Here is a 21,960-nt window from a genome sequence, read left to right as displayed (position 1 = left end):
GCCTATTCGCCAAGCACAAAGCGAGAATGCTTCTTGAAAGCAGAGACTTTCCTCAAGGGCTACTGCAGCAACTTAATTTGCACTTGGTGGAGAAGTATAAAAAATGAAAGCAGGGGTGTGCTATCCAGTGTGACTGAATTTTCAAAAAGTCTGAGTAAAACAACAGAGGGTTATCTGGCATATTAATTAACGGGCTGACACAGGAAAAGAATACCATGAAAAGTCAAACAAAAAAGAGCCAAGAATCCGCTTTCATGCCAAACATAAAAAGAAATGTCATTACCGGAGCCAGGAAAGATAGTTTCCTACTGTAACGCGGGAGCCTCTTCTCTGGTTCTGACCGTGGCGGGTGACCGGCAGGGAAACGCTACCTGTGCTCACTTCGGAGGTGGCGGGGGACAAATGACCCTGCGTTACCCTATCTCCGCGTGCAGGCCAGGGGGCGGTGAGGCCGCTCTCTGGGCATCGACGACGGGGCGGTACCCTGCCTTCCGCGGGGTGTGCCGATACGTAGAAGGCCTGGGCTGGTGGGAGAACACGCAGGCAAGGAGGATATGCCAGGGGACTAAGTCGTGAAGGTCCTGAAGATCAGCGAGAGTGTGGGCCGATAAAAAGAAAGTTCGTTTTCTAAAAATTTTTTTTAACGTTTATTTGTTTTTGAGAAGAGAGAGACAGAGCATGAGCAGAGGAGGAGAGAGAAAGCGGGAGACACATAATCTGAGGCTCCAGGCTCCGAGCTGTCAGCACAGAGCCCGACGTGGGGCTCGAACTCAGAACCACGAGATCATGACCTGAGCCGACGTCGGCCGCTTAACCGACTGAGCCACCCAGGCGCCCCAAAAGTTCGTTTTTCACTTGATTCTTAACGCAGGGCTTAGGAGCACCGACCCCAGCACAGTCGAAAATCCACATATAACTTTTGACACCCCCCAGCCCAGAACGTAACTATTCACAGCCTACTGGTGACCAACATCCTTATTGGTAATATAGATAGTCAGTGAGTATACATTTCGTGTATTCTGTGTATTATACTGCACTCTTGCAATAAAGCAAGCTAGACACGATAAACGTTACTAAGAAAAGCAAAATGAGGGGCGCCTGGCTGGCTCAGTCAGTTGAGCACCCGACTTCGGCTCAGGTCATGATCTCATCATCTCATGGGTTCGAGCCCCATGTCGGGCTCTGTGCTGACAGCTCAGAGCCTGGGGCCTGCTTCGGATTCTGTGTCTCCCTCTCTCTCTGCCCCGGCCCTGCTCGTGCTCTGTCTGTCTCTCTCTCTCAAAAACAAATAAACATTAAAAAAAAAAGATACTTAAGAAAAGTATGAGGAAAAGAACACATGTATAGTACTGGACTGTATTTACTGGAAAACCTCCCCTTTTAAGCGGACCTGTGAAGTTCAAACCTGTATTGTTCAAGGGTCAGCTGTGCTTATGGAGAAGAGGGTATCAGATCCAGGAAAGCTTGCTTAAGATGCATTTCATCAGAATGTTTACAATATAGTAAGTTATATGGCCATCAAAATGCGGGCGAGCTTTGCATGCTGGGTTGATGGAAATGGAATAGTCTCCTGATTCAGGAGGACAGGCCCTGATCAGAGAGTTAAGAAGGGGTACATGAGACAAGGAGGGAAGGCGCTGTTTGATGATTACTTTCTCATAATGCCAAGAATCACGTAAGACGAGAGCCGAGCAGCAGTCAGGTGAGTGAAGGTTCTGGTGAGGTCTACACTTCACCGCTCGGGCTTGCGGTTCTCTGGGCGACCACATCCCCCATTCACGCTAAGAAGCAGAAGGCATCTGAGTGTGGCATCGCCAGTGAGTCAGGAGAAGTAAACTGGCATCTAGCCGCTTCTACTTTGGAAGGGGGCTTGAAGATCGGAAGGGCTTAGGTGGGGTTCGACCAGGATGGAATGAAGGAGGACACAGAGGGTATGCAAAGGGATGCACTAGGGTGTCGTCTCTATGGCTCTTATCTATTACAGCTGCCGATGGTGTGATCTCAACCATCAAAAATAACTCAAGAGTGTTTGCATCCTCTGACTTGACTACTGTCCCCACCGTGCACGAGAAAATCGTGGGTTAGACAGAGCAGAAGAGTCAACAAGGATCAAGGAAGACTCCCCGGAAGAGGTGACAGGGGAATGGGCTCTACAAAGACCTATGAGATGCATTTGTGTTCTCATTAGAGTAAATTTTAAGGTCATATACTGTACTTCATGAGGAGCACAGGACATACCTGACTCTTTGATCTTGTTTAAAAACCCTGCTGGCCTTCCCCAAGGATCTAGAGACACGTCTACACCCTCACATCACTGTAAATATCACAGAATGTCACCATCGCCAAATGGTTCATTAGGGTGAGAGTCTTCTGATGGTTTGCACAGATTATGATGTTCCACTTGACTGTATCTCTGATTATGTCCTGCTGAAAGTCTCACCCCACTTCCGATGACTAACACTTGGCAGTCAAGGCTGAACGGCACACAATGGGAGCCCCATCAAGAGCCCGAGAGAGGAGGCACATTCCTACCATCCACAGGAGAGTGGCACCACCCACCTGTATTCCCAGGCTTAGAGCAGCGCCCACAACTACAGCATCCAGACAGCCACCACCCAGCAGGATCCAAAACATGTTAGTTTTACTTCGGAATTGAGAGCACGTGCTACTGTTTCCAAGGACTAGCTCGTACGGCATTCACGCCAATAAATATCAGTTATTATTGGGCGGAAGCCCAAAACACTTGCTTTACCCAGACCCTGGAGGCAGGTAGGAGAGAAGGATGTTGAAAGGCCTTGAGGAACCGGAGCCTCCCTCCCCAGCCCCCACCCAGAACGTTCCAGCTCTTCTAAGAAGTGCAAACACTTCTTTCCAGAATCAGACACTGACAAGCAGTTACAGACGTGCACCAATTGCATTAATGTTAACGCACGCTTAATGACCTTTTCCTCAGGATTCTCTTCCTAAGGACAAAAATATATCTACCTACAAGATCGTAAGGCATCATTTCCTGAACGTAAAAAAGTAATGTAATAAAACTCTTAGAAATACATGAATGGATTTTTTTTTTTAAAAAAAGGGTTTATGGCTGTAGACATCAGGGAAAAAATGGGCAAAACACTGAGTAAGAAATAAACGTCTTTTGGGAAATTAGCTTTGAATGTTAGTACTTAACCGCGTCTCATTTCAAAGGTTTCCTGGGGATGGAATCGTATGTCACACAAAGAATGGAGGGGCCGTGAGCCCCACCCCAAATGGATCTTAAATCCTTAATAACAGTATCAGCTGTCACAACTGCATTTGCCTTCAGCATTATTTTCGGAAAACTACAGTTCTCTCCATTCAAATGCACGGTCCGGGGGTATTTTAATTTCCGAGATTTTACAAGAACAAGTGAAACAGGCATGTTTTTCCTCTTGGTGGTAATTAGGGGGAGGAGGGGGATTTCTACTACAGAAAAGGTCTGTGGATGTGGCTGCATGGAAATTAAATACCCCCCAAACTTCTGCATGTTACAACCCACGACCTGTGGGATTAGAAGGCAAGTGGTAAATCGTGGAGAATACGAGCAGTGAGGTGCCAATCAGAAGGTCAGCATCGCTCATATACAGAAACAGAACGTAGAAGGTGGTGTCCGTGGGCTGGGGGTAAGAGGAGGGAATTCATGTGTAGATGGCGGAGAGGGTTTCAGGGCTGAGGGAGGAGAAAGTTTCTGAGATCTGTTGCACAATAACGTGAACATATTTAACACCAATGGACTGCACGGTTGGAAGTGGTTAAGATGGTAAATTTCACGTGACGTGTTTTTACCATAATAAAAAAAAAGATTTTTTAATAACAAAGTCATAAGAAATGAAATTCCCAATAGGGAAAGGAAATGGGTAAGAGCAAATGTTTGATGGGGAAATTTGCAAATGAACCAAAAGAGGGCAAATTTAGGCAGCAATAAAAAAAAATTGAAGCAACGACGAGGTATCATTTTTGCTTAATAAATTGCCTATGTTAAGATTTTAATATCCTAAGTTTGTGAGTCATAGGGAAATGGGTACCATCATACACAGCAGGTAGAAATATATTGGTTAAACTTACCGGAGGGCAGTTTGGCGACTGTTATCAGAAAAATTACAATATTGCATATCATTTGATTCACATCCCTTGGTTTGAATTTATTCCCAAAAGTATGCGCAGGAATCAGTCGGAGCTGTGTGCAAAGATCTCTGTGCAAAAATGTAAACCATAGGCTATTTCATAACAGGAGATCTCTTACCTATTTTAGGTCTGTGTGTGAACCATGGAGACATAGGGGAAGCTTTCTGGATGAGCCTAAAACCCAGACTCCTGTTTCCCCCCCCATCTTTCCTTCACACCCGTGCCCAATGCAGGGGAAAGTCCAATCACCTACCCACTAAGACGGACTTGGAAGTGTCCACCTTGCCATGTCTCCACTGTCCTGGCTGCAGTCTCCTGGGGCCGTCCAGGATGGCGTCAGTGTCCGTCCTTCCTTCTCCCACCGTCACATGCTTTTAGGTGGACACATGGCCTCTTGGGATAGAGCTCACTCTCGCCCCTCCCCCGCAGCTACAGGTGGTCACTCGGCTGAGTTCAGGGCTGGCGGGCTCGGGGCACAGGTGCTGTATTCAGGGACAGGCTGTCCTTGACGGGAAGGAACACATCCTCCTGCTGTCCCTCTGCCTATTCCTGCTGGCTGCCACAGGGACATGTTTGTTATTATTCTGAGGCCATGGGGAGGAGGTCAATAGCTTTGGGGATAGAGGGAGGCTATGTCCTAACTCCCTGGAGGCATCAGAGAAGCCCCAGGCTGCTCACACTCTTACAGGACAGGTGAGGGACGAGTAAACGCCTAGCTCATTAGATCCGGGTTATTGGACAGCAGCCAGCGTGCAGGTCCTAACTCTCTCTGACATCTCTCTGGCTCTCCCAAATCTACTCTCCACCTACAGCCGGAGCGTTCTTCTAAACACATACATCAGTCCATGTGACACCCTGCTGAGAGCCTTGCAGCGGCTCCAAATCACATTTGAAGATCCACCCCCTTGTTCTAGCTTATGAGCGCCCGGTGACCACGATCTCAACCCAGAGCGCCTTCTCCTCACTCATCATGGTCCCGGTGAGCTGGCGCTCCTTCCGTTTCTCTAATATTTCAAGAACGTGTGATGCAGATGAATAGACGCGTGGATATCAGATCTCCTTCAAATATCTCGCAACGAACACATGTTGAACAAAGACACAGTGGAAGTGAAATAAAGTGGCACAACGACCGTGTAGTGAGGGCAATCTCTCTAGCAATGGCCAGAGTTCTTTTCCCAACCAAGTCAAAGGTAAAATGAAGCCGCCTTCTCGGGAAGGGGGACGCAGAACACTCCAAATATAAAAGACTGGGGAGTCAGGACCCTGAAGACTTCACCCTTGGCTCCAAAGGAAGATATTCCAAGATCACTGGTAAAACGTCATCGGACCAAAAGTGCCCTTACAATTCACTCAATTCAGCTCAAGAATCAGTGAGCACGTACACAGTGTCTAGCACTCTTTTTACGCCATGAAATATGGCGGCCGGGGCCAAACCCCTTTCCCGGAAGAATTTACAACATTGTTGTCAGGGCGCTGTCTATCCTCTGCATCGAGGGGTGAGATGAACAAAATAATAGCTACCGTTTATTGTATGTTTGCTCTGGACCGGACACAGTTCCAAGCACTCCTGAGTTATCATTTTAGCCTCCTACTAGCCTAGGAGTAAGTATTATCTCTTCTCCCCCTTTAGATGAGGAAACGGAGGCACCGTGAGTGAAATCAGCACGTTTGCATAGCTGGCAAGTGGAGGCTCGGATTCCGTTATGTTATTTTGCTTCCTGGGGGTTTCCTAAAGATCAAGACAGAAAACACACACAGGTGCTCAAGATGAACCTCCACTTCCTCAAGTGGAAATGAAGGAGGACTGTTACAAATATGGCACAAATAATCATTTTCCTCTTGTTTCCTTGCAACAGAGTTGAAGCAACTGTGCCATGCTAAAATAGAGATTAACTAGCCTTCCTTCCAAGGAGGTACGGCCATACGACTACGAGCCGATTGGCTGTAAGCAGAAACATTGTGTCGGATCCTTCTTTCTCGAAAGCTCATTTTCTTGAGCTTCTTCACTTCTGACTTTTTCTGGTCTACCGAACATGGATATGTTGGCCAGCCCTCCGGCAACCATCTTGGACCCTAGGGTTACCATGAGGGTGGAAGTCACGCCCTCAAACCACCGAGGCAGAAAGAAAGAAGGAACGAGGCATGGGCCACCACACCGAAACCAGACCACTAACCTTAGGCGTTCCTTCACGCGAAAAAAGAGACGCATCTGTATTTTTGGCCACTACTGGCTGGGTCAGAGCAGGCTGGGTGGGCGAGGAGCCCTCCTGATTTCAAACAAATGCAATTCCTAAATGGCGAAAGGCACGACTGGGTCTTGGTTGTCTCGTCACGCGATCGGACGGTACTACACCCATCGTAGCTAGACGGCGGGGTAAGATGAAAATGGTCACAGACCAGCAGAGGCCCGAGAGGCGCCTTGTCGGAGTGGGGATTCACGCGTGTTATGGGGAACGGTGGGGTTGGGGATACGTGATGGGGGCGTCAGGGACACGTGAGGCAGGAGGAACGCTGAGTACGGGAAACGAACAGGACGCCAACCTACGCTGAGCAAAGCCAGAGAAGCCGTGCCGAGTACTGCAAAGAGCTCATTTGATCAAAGGTGCTGCACAGGAGCAAATTCAAATAATTCCTTGTTCGAGATAAATGGTCTTGCCATCCCCAGTAATAGAACCACTCACTAACAGCCTAACCAAAGGAGTGCTACCCTCACACGTGGAAAGATACACCAAGGGAGGCTTAGCGCCTCCAAAAAAAAAACACAAAACAAAGTTAAAAGGAGCCCTTATCAAGGACGTACCCCAAACTGTTACATTTCCTAACGAACGGCATAATAAGGAACCTGCCGTCACTAGGCAACTGTCCATGCTACCTTTTATTGAAAGATTGATTCCCAATGCTCTTTCTCTACGTATATAATAACACTTGTCGATATTTTCTAATAGATGGTGTGGAGGAGACACCAGGCAGGCAGTGGATAGGTCGACTCATGTTTTACATCCGACAGGAAAAGTAGTTTTTGTAAACAGGGGAAAGCTCACCTTATGGTCGGCAGACCAACATGCCCAAGCTTTTGCGCTGTGAAAATTCATGATTAAAAAAGGTATCGTTCCTCTGTAGGGGCTCCTGAAGAGTCCGAGGTACAGGCAGGGCTCTACGGGGCATGTGTGTGTTTCGCTTAGGGGAACGCGGAGGACGGGTGTTCCCACAGGCGGTGGACTGTGTGACACAGAAACCAGGGGCTGGTCCTTCCAGGGAGAAAAGCCCATCTCTGTTTCATGAACCCTAAAGAACACGTAGACAGACTTACCGTGTTTCATCTTTTCCAAATAGGTAACCTATGAATGGAATACCATTAACTTCTTTCCTAGGTCGTGTTTGATTTATTTCTAACTAGCTGCCAACGTGAACAGGTTGGCATTTCACATTCAAACTGGATTTATGGCTTCCTTGGAAAATCGGTAGCTCGTAAGAACTGAGAAGCCGGTGTGGCTTTCCTGCGTGGCTGACGCTAGCTGCAGCTTTGAGAGGGGGCAGGCGTCTCCCATGCGACCTGCTACGTTTCCCTCACACTTGATCGATGTGGTCTCTGGGGGCGGCTGTATTTGAGATTGTTAAAGTCTACACTGTATGATGGAAGCACATCTATTAAATGATCCATATTTTTCCATACAATGAAGATCCAAATCTAATACCTGGAGTTTGATGATTTTGTAACTAATATTCTCAGAATATGATTTAGAGAGAACACAGTTTTGAGACTCAGCTTTGTGTAGCAGACTTTGCGGGTCAGGTACCCCCCCCCCCACAACCCTGGTTCCTGGTTCTCTGACAATTCCCCGCCAGGTGTGGGGGGCAGCCTGGAGCCTTTCTTTCCCTTGGGTTCTGTATTAACAGCCCAAGGCAGGGACCTTCTTACCATGGCCAGCGGTATGACGCCCATCAAGTCCTTCGGACTCACGTAGATCTTGGATACGCCCAAGTCAGACGTGATGTCTCCTGGATACTCGACCTGCCACGTGACAAGCTGTGTGGCCGGCGGGTCACTGGGCTCCTCTATCTGTACGTCAACCTGCATGACTTCATCGGAGGCGTCATCCACACTAGAGAGAAGCAGAGAAGAGCAACGTTGAGAGACTGGCGAGTGGTGACGCTCAGCAGGCCCTGGGCCGCACCTGTCATTTCCGCGCGTGCATCCTCGTGCACGCGTGTGTGTTCCCATCGTCCCCGTGAAGGGCGTCTCAAGACGCAGCGTCAAAGAAACATGCCACGTCCATCGTGATTCGCGGCACCTGGCTGGTCTGAGACATCACCGCTCCCTGTGTTTGAGCAGGCGCTCACGGAGAGTCATGCACAGCGGGCATGCCTTTTCCTAAATGCTTTCCCTTGCCTCATCCCTTCATCATCATTAGGATTCTTTCCCCCACTCCCCGAAATCTATAGGCTGCTTATATCGGACTTTCCAGAGCCACGGCCAGCCCGGAACTTTCAAGGTGTCCGAGGGAGACGTGGCTCTGCTATCTGGTAGGGGGGGAGACAGAGTTGCACAGACACAGAGGTGAGGCAAGAACGGGAAGGTGAGGTCACGGGGGCCATGCTGATAGGCAGGGAGAAGTGGCCGGATGTTGCTTGGGGATCGGAGTAATCGTAGCAATTATTAGTGTTTAGACATGTTTTTCGCCTGTAAACATGCATCTGGAAACGAACCAAGTGAGACTATCAGGGTGATCTTTGCCACTGTCTGTGTCAGTTTAATTAACCGGCCACCTCCTCTGCCTCTTCACAGATTGCTTTCACAAAATGCCTGCTCTGGTATATCATGGGTGGAAGAAAGGCAGGGGTGGGGCCGGCCGCTCCCTGAGGGAGGGAAGAGTGCAGAGGGTACAGGGAAGGATTAGCCGAGGAGGCAGCTACGAGAGATGCTTTTTAAGCCTCAGTGGCCAACGCAACTCTCACCTGTCAGATCCGTCTCTGAAGATTCGGATGTCACGTAATTGCAAAATGACCACTGACACCTGACACTCAGGACTACAAGGTTTGTCCTCTTATATACACAGAGCTACTGAAACATGTGTCTCACACCATCAGACCCGAGAAGAAGCTCAGAGGCACATGGTGGGGCTTCCTGGGGGCTTTCTTCTCAAAGTAGGGGATGGGCTGGAATACTGGAATAGGGGCAGCTATAATGAAAGGAGGCAGGGGGAAGAAAGGAGAAAGAGGAAGGGGAAAGGGAAGGGGAGGGGAGGAAGGGAGGAGGAGAAGGAAGAGGGGGAGGAGGGGGGAGGAGGAGGGGGGAGGAAAAGGAGGAAGAGGAGAAACAGGAAGGGGGGGGGTGAGAAGGAACAGAGGAGTGAGATCAAGGAGCCATCCCAGGAAAGGAAAGAGGCCAGACTGAACCCCAGGGGCTGACTTTCTCCTTGAGCAGCTCTAGCAGGGAGCAGGGACAGGGACAGGGACAGGAGCAGTGGCAGGGGCGGGGGAGGGGCAGGGACAAGAGCAGCGGCAGGGGGAGGGACAGGGACAGGGGCAGTGGCAGGAGTAGCTGCAGCGGACGGTGAGCGCTGATCAGGAAAAATATGGCACCGAGTATGGAAATCCCACAGGGCTCCCTCTCTCCCGACCTCTGCAAGAAAGCGTAACTCTTTGAGAAACGGTGGCCGTGACAAAGAGTCAGCCACCGCCTGGCTGGAGCCTCCCCCTGGCGTTTCCACGGGCAGAGGGATCCTGCGGTCAGGATGCTGAACACACCTTTCTGGGTTTGGGATTTACGAGAACTCTGGCGTCTCCTCCCCGTTCCTGAGACGGCGCGTCCTTCTTGCGGCCGTACCGAGCCCTGCCTTCTCCACCTACTCACGGGAGAGCGAGATCTACGGGACAGAATGTTCAGGGACCCCACGCCACAGCGGACACCTTACAGCGGAGCCGGGACCCTGCCGTATACGCGGCTTTCTGTCCCGCATCCTCACAGGTGACCTAACGTCAGGCAAAACCCCGCAGGCCTCGCTCCCCTCGATACTGGATCTCACCGCTCCCAGTGCCCGCACGCTCGCTTCCGGAGCGCACTCTACCCAGAAAAGCCTCTGTCAACCTCTCCACGGATGCAAATTCTTCCCATTCGGCAAGAGCTAGCCGTAAAAGCAACACCAGGAACTTTAAAAGGGCTCTACGTACTTCATTAGTTTACTCATTCAGTAACCTTGCCCGGTTCTCTATAAAGTTTACTTTCTCTTTTCCTTTTAGGTCCCTTGCCTGGCCGAGATGTGAAAGAAACACGGTCACTTTTGAGCGGCCTCTCCTCTCTCTGGTGTGGTGATTAAAAACTCCCTTTGTTGGGAATTCTTAACCCGGGGACCACAGCAGACTCGTGGATTCTGAAACTGCGTGCAAATGTGTGTTTTTCTCGAACGATTCCTCGGCTTTTGCACGGGCTTCTCGGTGATTCTGACGCAGTCGGGCTTTGGGGCACGTTCCTGGCAGTTTCTTCTGTAAATTCTGCACCTGGTGATCTAGCTTTAGACTAGCTCGTCCTGTGTGTCTTGGTGGGTCGGTGGAAATCTGAATTTTAATACTTTTTTTTGCAAATAGTTAACGCGTGCGGGATTGCAGGACGCTTGCCTACTTGGCGACATTGACCGCTTCTTCGTGTTGAAGTGTGAAGCTAGGGACTGCACCTTTGCGTTTGTGTGTTTAACCGTGAGTGTCCTGAAGAGGGGCCGATGCTTGCTTTGCACCAAGTGGTGCCCAGCAGTGTCTGATGCCAGGTCTGTGTTACAGGGCGTAAGCACAGTAGGTGATGGAAGCGCTCATACAATCTGCCTAAAGCCATGGTCTCCGTCTTGCCCGTGTGTGAGCACTGCTGGGGGAGCTTTGTAAATAAAACGATGACCAGGCACCACTCCAGCTGAGTTTCTCTCTCTCTCTCTCTCTCTCTCTGCTTTTGTTCCTTCCTTCCACCTGTCCGTCTTTTTTATCCAGGAGACCCCACCACGCCACCAAGACTGTGAACAACCGACACAGGTGTAATTATGTGGATATCGGAGCTCTGGGAAATATTCTGGAAATGATGTGTTAGAAATAAAATGTATTCAATTAGTGGATTTGGAAGGTAAGCCTGGAAAAATCAGTGAAGGCACAGGGGAGCTGTGAAGAAGGTTTCAGATGCCCATGAGCACAAGGGTGAGGAAAGATAGGAAAAGAACGCCCGCCAAGGAGGCGTAGGGGGTGGCGAAGCATGACGTGTCCAGAGGCCACCCCTGCAGCCTCCCTCGTCCCCTGCCCCCCCAGGTCAATCAAATACCGAGCAACAAGGATGCGTTCCGTGCGTGAGCTCCACGCAAAGGGCGATACTGTGGAGTCGGGAAGGTTTTGCGTGGACACGCTCCGTGCGCCATCAGACTTGGGGACTTGCCAGCCTCTGGCCACGGGGGCCACCTGTGGTTTTAGTTTCTTCTGCCTGCGTGGGTGCTACCGGCAGAGGAAAGCCAAGAGGCCGCCTCTCTGTCCTGTCTCGCTTGCGGACGGTAAGTGACAGGGAGCAGAGTGGGGACGCGGCCCCTCACCGCACGGGCACCTCAGATCCCCGCACGCTGGCTCCCTCCATCTGGGTTGGGAAGCCCCTTTCTGCAGCCTGTCCTCCTTCCAGAGATGAGCACGTCTCCCTGGCCTGGAGACTTCTTCCCATTCCTCCACAACCTTCCCTCACGCGGTCGCTTTTGTGCGCTGGGTTCAAGATCTAAACCTTCTCGCTAAGAAGACCTTCCTTCAAGCGGACAAAGGCAAAGTCGGAGACTTCCCGACATTTAAGGGAAATGAGATGCCCTTTCAGACAACCAGGCTCTCAGGCATAGACGGTGACCACAACCCTCAGGGCCACGCGGCTCAGAAACCCAAGAAAGAAAACGAAACTTGAGGCTTTGCAAGACCACCTCAGCACATCCCGAGGCCAAAAAGGGCATCGATTTCGAAAGAAAAAGTCTCGCTTTCGGATCGTCACAGCTCTTTCCAGAGCGATGCAAACAATTAACCTTTACCGAGTAGCTCTCACGTCCCAAACGCTGATTTGAAGGGCTTTTTACGTCTTATGGCATACGCGTAGCCCTCACGGCACACCAATACAGAGCTGTGATTCACTGCCAGTTGCAGACGAAAAGCTAGGTTCAAGGAGGCCAAGAAATTAGCAGGGTCGCCCCGCTGACAGCAGAAGGAACCGGGAGAGGTGAGTGGGCATGCCTACTCCTGATCCCCGTGTGCCGGGCTCCCCCACCTCGTCCTCCGGGGCAAGACAGGCGTGCCGAGCAGCGATGAGGATCCAGGAGGGCAATTCTCGGCCCCGGGGGGAAACACAGGTCAGTGTGCCACACCAGGAGACCAGACGCCTCAAACAAACCGGACAAGCAAAGCTGGCACACTTTTGTGACAAGAGACTTGGACATCAGGCTGCCTTTAAAAAGGGTCCCCAGCCGACTTTCAGTTCCATGATGTGCCTACAAATCCAAGCAGAGGTCTGGAAACGGGAGCTCTAGACAGGAGAGCCTACCCTCCATCGGAGGGAGGAGAAACCACGTAGACACGGACCTGGTAGTAGGAGAATGATCTAGAAGGAAGCATCTGAGACGCAAGTCCATGCGTGCCGACGCCTGAACTGCCAGCCCCCACGTGGGCACCTGGCTTCCGGCGTGAGCGTCCGGGGGAAGCTGGTGGGGTGGGGGGCGGGGGGAAGCCCAGAGATTCCGTTTCCAAATAGGCTTTGCGACACAGTACCCTCAAAGATAACTGGGTGACATTTCTGAGATCAAAAGGAAAGCCGGAGAGAAGGTGAAGCTCGTGTCTAAGTGTCTGTGAACTTAGAAAATAATTTGAGATGCGCCCCCCGCCCCCCAACAATTCAGAACACTCCCCAGAGGTCATGGGAATGAGGGTCATTTACCACGGGGCGGAAATTACCTCCTCACCCTTGCGTCGTTCCCACCCGCTTCACCTCTGGCTGGTGAGCGCTGCTGTTCCTGACGACCCTGACCTGTGACTTTCAAAGCCACCCTGCCCACTCCAGAGTGTCCCCCCGCTCTGGGGTCGGGCTGGAGCCACCCTCCACGTGCATGGGTTCTCCCTCTCTGTTCTCTTTCCCCTGTCTCCCGAGACACGTCCTTCCTAAATGGCTTGCACGCAAGGCTTTGTCTTCCAGGGAAACTGAAGGGGGTTTTGAGGCAAGGAGAACACCAAAGGCGGCTGGCAGATGCTACGTGAGACAGTCTGGCAAGAGAAACGACGAAAGAGTGAAGGGGCAAAGGGGCCATCACACCGGGTCCTCGGCCTCGCCGGCTCCACTCGGAGGAATCCTCCAGACCCAGCCAACGGTGGCCCGCGGTGGCACGTTGGAGATCTGGGCCAGGCGCAGACGCGGGGTTACCGGATGTCTCTCCCGAGCAGAGGACCCTCCTCCCCCCCTCCCCTCCTCCACATCTTATTTTCCAGATTCAAATAAGGGTATTACTCAAATTGTTTCTTCTTGGACATTATCGCCAGTATTCCAGTTTTCCATTACGGACGTCTTTTCTCCTAACTTTTTCATTAGCATTCTCAGAATAAAATCCTTTCATTAGGAAGTAAAATATGCATGGACCCTTTAATGTATGTACTTTGTAATGAGATTTTTGTCACCATAAATTTGTCTTCTCGTGTCCTCTGTTTCTACCTTATAATCCTCTCAGGTCTGCTAACCAGAGTCGTTCTGGAAAAGACAAATGGGAAAGTCACAGCTTGGACCACATCATGCTGTCTCCCCTCCTTTGACCTCAGGGCTTCCTTCCTCCCGTCCCCACACTCCCTCCACCCATCCAGGGAGAGGCCTTGGATTCCTGGTGCTTGTTGGATACTGTGCTGGGTGATGGGGAAGCGGACGTAAAAGCTGGCTTTACGATCTTGGGGCGTCTGGGTGGCCCTGTCGGTTAAGCATCTCTTCAGTTTTAATTTTTTTGGGAAGTTTTTTACTTATTTATTTTGAGATAAACAGACAGACAGAGACAGAGAATCCCAAGCAGGCTCCACATTGACAGCAACAAACCCAGTGTCGGGCTCCTACTCGAGAACCTTGAGATCATGACCTGAGCTAAAGTCAGATGCCTAACCGACTGAGCAGGCGCCTCAGCATCAGATTCTTGATTTCAGCTCAGGTCATGGTCTCACGACCGTGGGATAGAACATCATGTCAGGCTCCGTGTGGAGCAAGGAGTCTGCTTGGGATTCCCTCTCTCATTCTCTCTCTCAAAATAAATAAATACTTAAAAAAAACAAAAATAAAACTTTAGAAACGATAAAAGAACATTTATTTCAATGTGCAAATGCTTGGGGACGTCTTCAGTGGGTGACATTATGAGGTAGTCAAATATTTATTTCCACCGAAAATGAATAAATCTGGAATTAAGTGTTGATCTGAGACTGTTCTAAATTAAGAAGAACAGGAGAGGGGCGCCTGGGTGGCTCAGTTGGTTGAGCGACCGACTTCGGCTCAGATCATGATCTCACGGTTTGTGAGTTCGAGCCCCGCGTCAGGCTCTATGCTGACAGCTCGGAGCCCGGAGCCTGTTTCGGATTCTGGGTCTCCCTTTCTCTCTGCCCCTCCCCCACCCATGCTCTGTCTCTGTCTCAGAAATGAACATTTAAAAAAATAAAAAAAAAACATATTAAAGAAAAACAGGAGAATGAAAGAGACAGGTGTATGCACCAGCCCTGGAATAAATCCTGCAATTAGGAGAATAAGTCATAGACCAGATTTAAGTGTATAAGGTAATAACGAAAGTCCGAGATGATCTTAATTGACCTAGGAAAAGTAGGCTAAGCCCAGTTATAGGTTGTTGTAAAGGGGGGAAAGTGACAAAAAAGGGACACTCTCTGAGATGAGTTGAGTTAGGAGGCCTACAGGAGTGTCCACAGGACGTCAGAATGCCGAACAGGGTAAGGAGCCAAATGCTTCCTTGTGTGGAGCCACACCCCACACGGCAGGACGTCTGTCATCCTGGGCCCTGCCCAAACTCCAGTGACAGTGACAGCCAAACCATGCCCCGTGCGCCCCAAAGAGAAGCACAGCCCCGCCGTGGATCCGAGACCCCTAGGCACCCTTCTCTGACTTGGGCGAGGTTCTGGTGCTCTCTGCCAGCCACACCCCTGTTTTCAGCAATCAGTGAGCTCCTCTAGGTCAAGCTCTGAGAGCGGGGTCAACCGGACGAAGGTGGGGGCGGAGAGAACAAAGGTGGGGATACTTGTCAAGGCACGGGTGCTTCGGAAGGGGGGGAGGGAGGCAGGCAGCGATTATTTGCTCTTTCCACAGGGGAAGGTGGGAGAGCCCCCCTGAAATCTGTGACCACACCCACCCTCTATCTGATCGCCCGGTTTGGGTTCCTGACCAGGGGATGCTGGTGGGTCTGCAGTGGGAAAGGGGAAGGACGGCTCTTCAAATCAGCCCACAGATAGGTGGGGGTCAGGAGGTCGACCCAAGAAGGGATGAGGCCTCTCCGGGAAACATGGCCACCGTCTTCCTGACCAAGCAATTCCCGATCTGCACCCGGATGCTTCCCACGGCGCAATCACGGCTCTTTTGTAACTTGTTCTGATGACAGAGGTGCCTCGTAGAGCCCGTGTGTCAGCATGTGGCTATTCCCTGGAGGGGCTCACCGCTGGGGTCCGATATGCGGCTTTAGGGGTCCGGCAGTCAACCCATGAATGAATGTGCCCTTGTCTAGAAACACAAGTGACGCTTCCTGTGCTCAGGGCATCCTGGGGCACATCGGGACACCCGCACCTGCGGAGGCAGCCGTGGAGTCCTTCTCATCTAAGTGAGAGTCCGCTGAACTGTCTTAAGCAAAGGTTCATGGCTTGAAAACATCACCATGAGTGTCCCGTGGAGAAGGGACCAGAGGTGGACCAGAGACGATGCGGGCAGACCGGGCAGATGCGAGAGAAACGGGGCCGTAGGGGAGACACATCTGGGCTCGCGGACAGCGGGGGCAATCTGCAGGCTGACTCTGGTGGCGTGTGCACGAACTTCTGTTCTGTTCCGCTGACGGTCAAGGTCTTCCAGCCCCACGACCACCTCCACTGGCTACCACCCACACCGTTCCCGAGAACCACAGAGCCGCCGAAGCAAATGGCCCACCTGTCCCGGCAGCAAGTAAGGGTAGGATTACCCCCCAAAAGCAGAGAAGATACCTGAGTAACCATGGGGGGCTCCCTGCATCTGAACAGGGTGATGTGACGTGCCGTCGACAGAAGACGACTATCTCTCCTCGCTGAACATTTGCATCCTAAGCGTCCCTCACAGAGGTCACTGTGGACCGCCATTCGTACACATGACATAATGGCACGCAGATGCCACCGGGATATTTCCCGTCTTGGAAAGGACGTCATACTTAATAAAACCCGTGAATGGAATCTTGGAGACAGCCGCTGGGGTTGTCTGATTCACGCCTAAAAGGACTGACAAACCAGGACGGGGCAGAATCAAACAACTTAGCGTTTGAAAGAGAGAAAAGGGACAAGGGACAATGAGGAGACAGGCACTTCGGAAACACAGGATGCCACTCACCAAAGCACAAGATAAGCCTTCAAGGCAATTTCATGAAAATCTAGGTTACTTTTTCGAAACTGACCAAAACTGAGGGTTTTTTCTGAAAGGTGACCTCTCCCTCCCAATCAGTACTGATTTCCATCTTTATCTGACAATAAAGCCATTGTTACAACTTTTGCATGTTTACGGTGAAGTCACCTGATATTTTGTGTTAAGCAGGTTCCTAATCAAGCTTCATTTATAGTGACTTTCACTATGATGCGGCAGCCTCTTTTTTACAGGTTGACCTTATTTTTTTTTAATTTTTTTAATGTTTTATTTATTTTTGAGAGAGAGACACAGAGTGCAAGTCGGGGAGGAGCAGAGAGAGAGGGAAACACAGAATCCCAAGCAGGCTCCAGGCTCCGAGCTGTCAGCGCAGAGCCCGACGCGGGGCCCAAACTCGTGAACCACGAGATCATGACCTGAGCCGAAGTCGTAAGCTTAACCGACCCAGCCACCCAGGATACCCCAGATTGACTTTAAATGATCTTTAAAGCATGCCTATTAGCTCAGTTAAAAAGGGCTTCCAACATTTCAAAGGGAGGCAGCCGTTGGGGGGGACGGGGAATCAGAAGCCCCAAAGGTCTTCAATCAGAAACCGGAAAGAAAAGCAAATCCCATTGAAAGTGAAATGACCTTGAAGTGTCCTGGAGCTGCCCCCACTCACCTCCCCCCCCCGCCCCATCTGAGGGTGTCTCCCCGACGGGAGCTACAATGGCTGCTGCTAACATAGGAAAAAAAAGAGTAAAGCAACTTTTGTCTCCACATCGTGACGTTTTCCTGAGCATACTCAGAGACAGAGAGCTGTTTTCTTTGTATCTACTTCTTTGTGCTGGGAGTTTTTTACTTAAAAAAAAAATCCAATTTGTACGCCACAGACACATTAGCATTCTTGCCTGGGCTGCTGACTCTTCGAGATTGAGATCACGTCTTGGCTGCATAGGCAGGTAACTAGGGTGCCATACGGTCTTTCTGCCCAGTGTCTCTGGCGAAGCCGGGCTGTGACTTGGGCAGGACACCAGGGTCACAGTCACAGAGCGGGGTGGAGCCGGGAAGGGAGGTGAGAGAACCGATTATATACAATTAGCTCCCGTCTCCCCTTTGGGGACTGGGGAACGGTCTGTCTTTGAAGCGCCTTCCGCCTTCGACGTCCAACTGACAACTGTACCCGGGACGCCATGTCCCCCTAGACCTTGCCCTGGAGGGTTTTGACGCTAAAAAGCTTCCCTGGGCTACATCTGGGAACTCAGTGCCCCTCCCTTCTTCCACTTCCACTCCCATCATTCTTACTTGTTTAAGAGAGAACGAACTAAGAGGGGGTCTCTGTTCAGACCGCACGTCGGCAGGCTCCATCAGGAGACAGATCAGAGGAAGACAGTTTGGCATGAAATTCTTGGTGTCCCGATGAGGGATTTTCGTGCCTCGTCACAGGGGAAGTGCGTTCTTCTTCATCTGGCCACGATCTCTTGAAGCTGAACTGCCGGGGTAGAAGGAAGGTTCCACATGCATTTGAAAACACGAACAGGATTATTAAGGGAGAGTGACAATCATTGTTTCCTCCACTAATGGTTTTCTCAACTGCCACCCGACACGACAAACACAAGCCCTGAGAGGCTCGGATGCTCGACTCCTTTGCGACAAAAAAGAATTCAAACACGTATCTAGCTGATTCCTCGTACGGAAGAGAGGACTCTGTTTCTCGAGGCTTCGCTGGTAAACTGCCACGCAAACAAGCCACGCCGTGTCCTACGATCGATACGTAACCGCTTCTGCCTTCAAGTGCTCAGGGTCTGGGGCTGAGGAATTAATTTGCTGGCTGAGGTTAATAGAATGTCAATTAAGTTCTTGGTGTAGATGTCAATACGTTCTGGTAAGCCTTGTGATTTAAATATAATTAAAGATAAACTTTAAGTCAATGTTGCCTTTTTGGATTTGGGCATCATGGGTGACTTACTAAAATCTCCCCAGGCTGCAGGGAGGACGGATTTCGTCAGGAGGCTCGATTTTCTCGTACGAGCAGTGAGGTATGTTTGTTATCGGTGTCACATGAGGAAATGGAACCGACTGTGTCTTACTTTACCTATGGCTTCATAGGTTCAGACGGCTCTTACCCAACGGCCTCGTAACAGTTCATGACACGCACCGGGAGTTTAACAGCCTAGAAGGCCATTTGGTCACCACGAACTCACTCTAGTTCAGACAGCGGCTACAGGCCGTGACACGGAGTGGCTGAGACAACGGACTTGGCACTGACTTGCCCCCAGGAGGGAATCCGGACTTGGCACGAGTTATGTTATCCAACACCTCATCTCCCGAAGCCTCGGGTTCTGCAGCCACAAAACGGTCAACTATCACAGCCATTTCTGTGTCCTCGTGATCTCCTTTAATCGTCACTGCCAGGGCTAGGACCATCTCGAACATCTGTGAAGGCTGTGCACTGCACACCTCAAGGATGGCCCACTCTGAGTGTGTGAATGACGCACCCAGAATTGTTCAGTGCACCGCCTGTACACCACACTCAGAGGCCTGACCACCATCAAAAGACATAGTCGTGATTGACTGATTAATCACTTATTCACGGGGGTAATTCTCTAAGCGCGGAGTGAGTGAGTGCTCGGAGGACAGGAACTATTCCTTCCTCCCTCCTTTCCTTCCAACCGTTCCTCCTACTCAACCTTGCAAACCCCGCCATGTTCTAGATTCTCAGGAGATGAGTATTCAACAACAGAGTGAGTCAGTGACTGTGTGGCTGGTGTTGGATGTACTCAAAATCCATTCTTCCCTTCCTCCTTTCTGGCAGAGCCCAGTTCGGTCAAGTTGACAATACGTGCCCCTTGCCAACAAGAAGCAAATGACTGGGAAGCTACTGGTCAATGAGACGTAAGCAGAAATCTGTTCTGTAAGGATTCTGGGAAACAAGGTTTTCCCTTGGTAAAGAGACACGGTTTCAGAGGGCATGTGCTTCTGACCCTCCTTCCTTTCTCTTTCCTGCCTGGAATACTGATGTGATGCCTGGATGTGCAGCAGCCATCTTGTGATGGTGGCACATCAGGAAGATAGGAGACAAAGACCCCATTGCATCATTTCGTGATTATACCAGCCATGGAGTACCTACATGCATCTTTTTTCTGTTTGGGATACACAAACCATCACGTTTTAAAGGTCACTACATTCGGTCTTTTGTTCCATGCAGCTGAACGCTACCTTAACGGAGCAGAGAGGATGCACACCTCTTGCTGTGATGTCTGTGTGAAGGTCTGCTGGGAGACAGGAAACAAAGCCAGGACAAGTGACGCCCATCGCCAATCTCCCTCATCAATAACCCACCTTTTAGAAATTTAACTTAATAAAAATATCCGTTTCTCAAGCTCGGTTTTTTTTTTTAATTCAGTTTAATTCAGCATCAGTTCCACGGTCTTCCCAATTCTGAGTGAGTCCTGCCAGGTGTCTTACGTAGAAAACTGATGGAATTCAGTTGTTGGCACACTAATCTTCGTTAGAATGCTTGAGAATACACACAATCATAAAATTACACCATTACATTTAAGTGCTCACTGGTAGCTAGCACCCGTCTGTCATTTACTCTTTAAACATCCCATCTAGCTGTTGAGAGGCAGCTTGGGGAATATCTTAGTAGTTGGGGCTCTCAGGGATAATTTGCAAATATTGCTGCATGAAGAGGTGACATGAGATGTGTCAACTGAATTTTCCAGCCATACAGAATGTAGATGAGAGCCGTGAATAGTCATCTTAAGCTCAGACACAGAAAGGGAGGGGAGAGACTTCTATTATGAAGAGATCAAAGCCAGGTGAGACCGAGTAATTTGGGCGCCCTTGTTAGCTCCCTTTATCCTCTGACACTTCTAAGGCTACAATACCGGGGACAAGATCCTCCCCTTCAGACAGGCCAAGCGCAGAGTGAGGAGAGCAGCCCACGGAATGAAAGCAGCAGTGGTGGGGTCTGCGGCTAACTGGAGAAGGTTTACCATCCCTCATGGGACTGTCCCCACCCAGCTCTCACCTGTTGTTCTGGGAAGTATTGAGAGCTGTTCTCAATTTGCCCCCAACACATCCATTTTTTTTTTTTGTTAATTGAAAGCTCCTGATTGTCAAACATTGACAATTAATTCAAAGTTTCTTAAAGCCACCAGGAAGCCCAAATAAAGGTGTCTTTAGGCCAGACGTGGCACAAAGTCCCTTGGGTTTGCAGTGATGATGGTGATGGTGATGTTGGTGATAACGGTGATGATGTGGAGGGGATGATAATGATAATGGGGCATCGACTGGAACTGGGGAGATACTCATGTCTCTTCATATCTCTACATATCTGTTAAACCTGGCTCAGCGTGTGAGGATAACGAGCAACATTTAACAACTCATCTGCCCTTTGCTTTTCATGTCACAGTAATGAATGGCAAGGCACGTGCTGGGGGCAACACGCATTCTGCAGCCTAGACCCTGACTACATCCAAGTGTTAGTTCCTGTGTGGGCCAGTATTCATTGGTCAGTCTGAGCATAGGATACTAGTTATCTTTCAGCTGCTAACAAGAAAGGGAGGGCTAGCGCAGTCAGCCCCGAGTGCAGTCGGTGCCAAAGTCAGTCCCTTTGGCAGCAGGGACGATTTGCCATTGGTTGCTGCCATTGGACGATGTCACCCGGCAGAAGGGGCACGTAGAGAAGAATCCATTACCGCGTTTGATTTGTTCCTATGTCATATCTCACATATTTCCTTCAACGAAGAACAAGTATGGTCCGTTGAATAATGACCCCGAAGATGTCCACGGGTCTGACAGAAAATGCGAACGCTACCTTCCACGGCAGAAGGGATGTTGCAGTTATGATTAAGCATCTCGAGATGGGGTGATTTTTCCAGCTGGGCCCTAAGTGTTACAAGTGTCCTTGTAAGAAGGAGATTTCACCCCAGGAGAGAGGAGGCCAGGTGACGATCCCAGAAACAGAAATTAGGAGGATCTGCTTTAAAACGGAAGGAGGGGCTACAACCCACGGAACACACGTGGCCTCTAGAAGCTTGAAAAGACAAGGAAACAGATTCTCCATCACAGCCACCAGACGGGCTTAGCTCGGCCAGCACCCAGTGAAAATGCTTTGAGACTTCTGACTTCCAGCACTGCAGGGGCATAAAGGGGTCATGCTTTAAGCCACAAGGTTTATGGTAATCGGTTCCAGAGGCCACGGGAAACAAATACAG

The 21,960-nt window shown here is 50.3% G+C and overlaps 1 protein-coding gene across 4 annotated transcripts in view; it reads right to left on the bottom strand.

The window, feature by feature from the left end:
* TMEM132D (transmembrane protein 132D) overlaps window positions 1–21,960 on the bottom strand; it is a 566,823-nt gene that overhangs the window by 168,725 nt on the left and 376,138 nt on the right. For all 4 annotated transcript variants that reach the window (XM_045042172.1, XM_023241272.2, XM_023241271.2 and 1 more), the window contains one exon: window positions 8,069–8,252. In XM_045042172.1, coding sequence (XP_044898107.1) covers window positions 8,069–8,252 — 184 coding nt within the window. The remainder of the gene's footprint in view (window positions 1–8,068; window positions 8,253–21,960) is intronic.

The sequence above is a fragment of the Felis catus genome, chromosome D3 (genome assembly GCF_018350175.1).
Source record: "Felis catus isolate Fca126 chromosome D3, F.catus_Fca126_mat1.0, whole genome shotgun sequence".
Classification (NCBI taxonomy): Eukaryota; Metazoa; Chordata; class Mammalia; order Carnivora; family Felidae; genus Felis; species Felis catus.
This window is presented reverse-complemented; position numbering and strand designations above follow the sequence as displayed.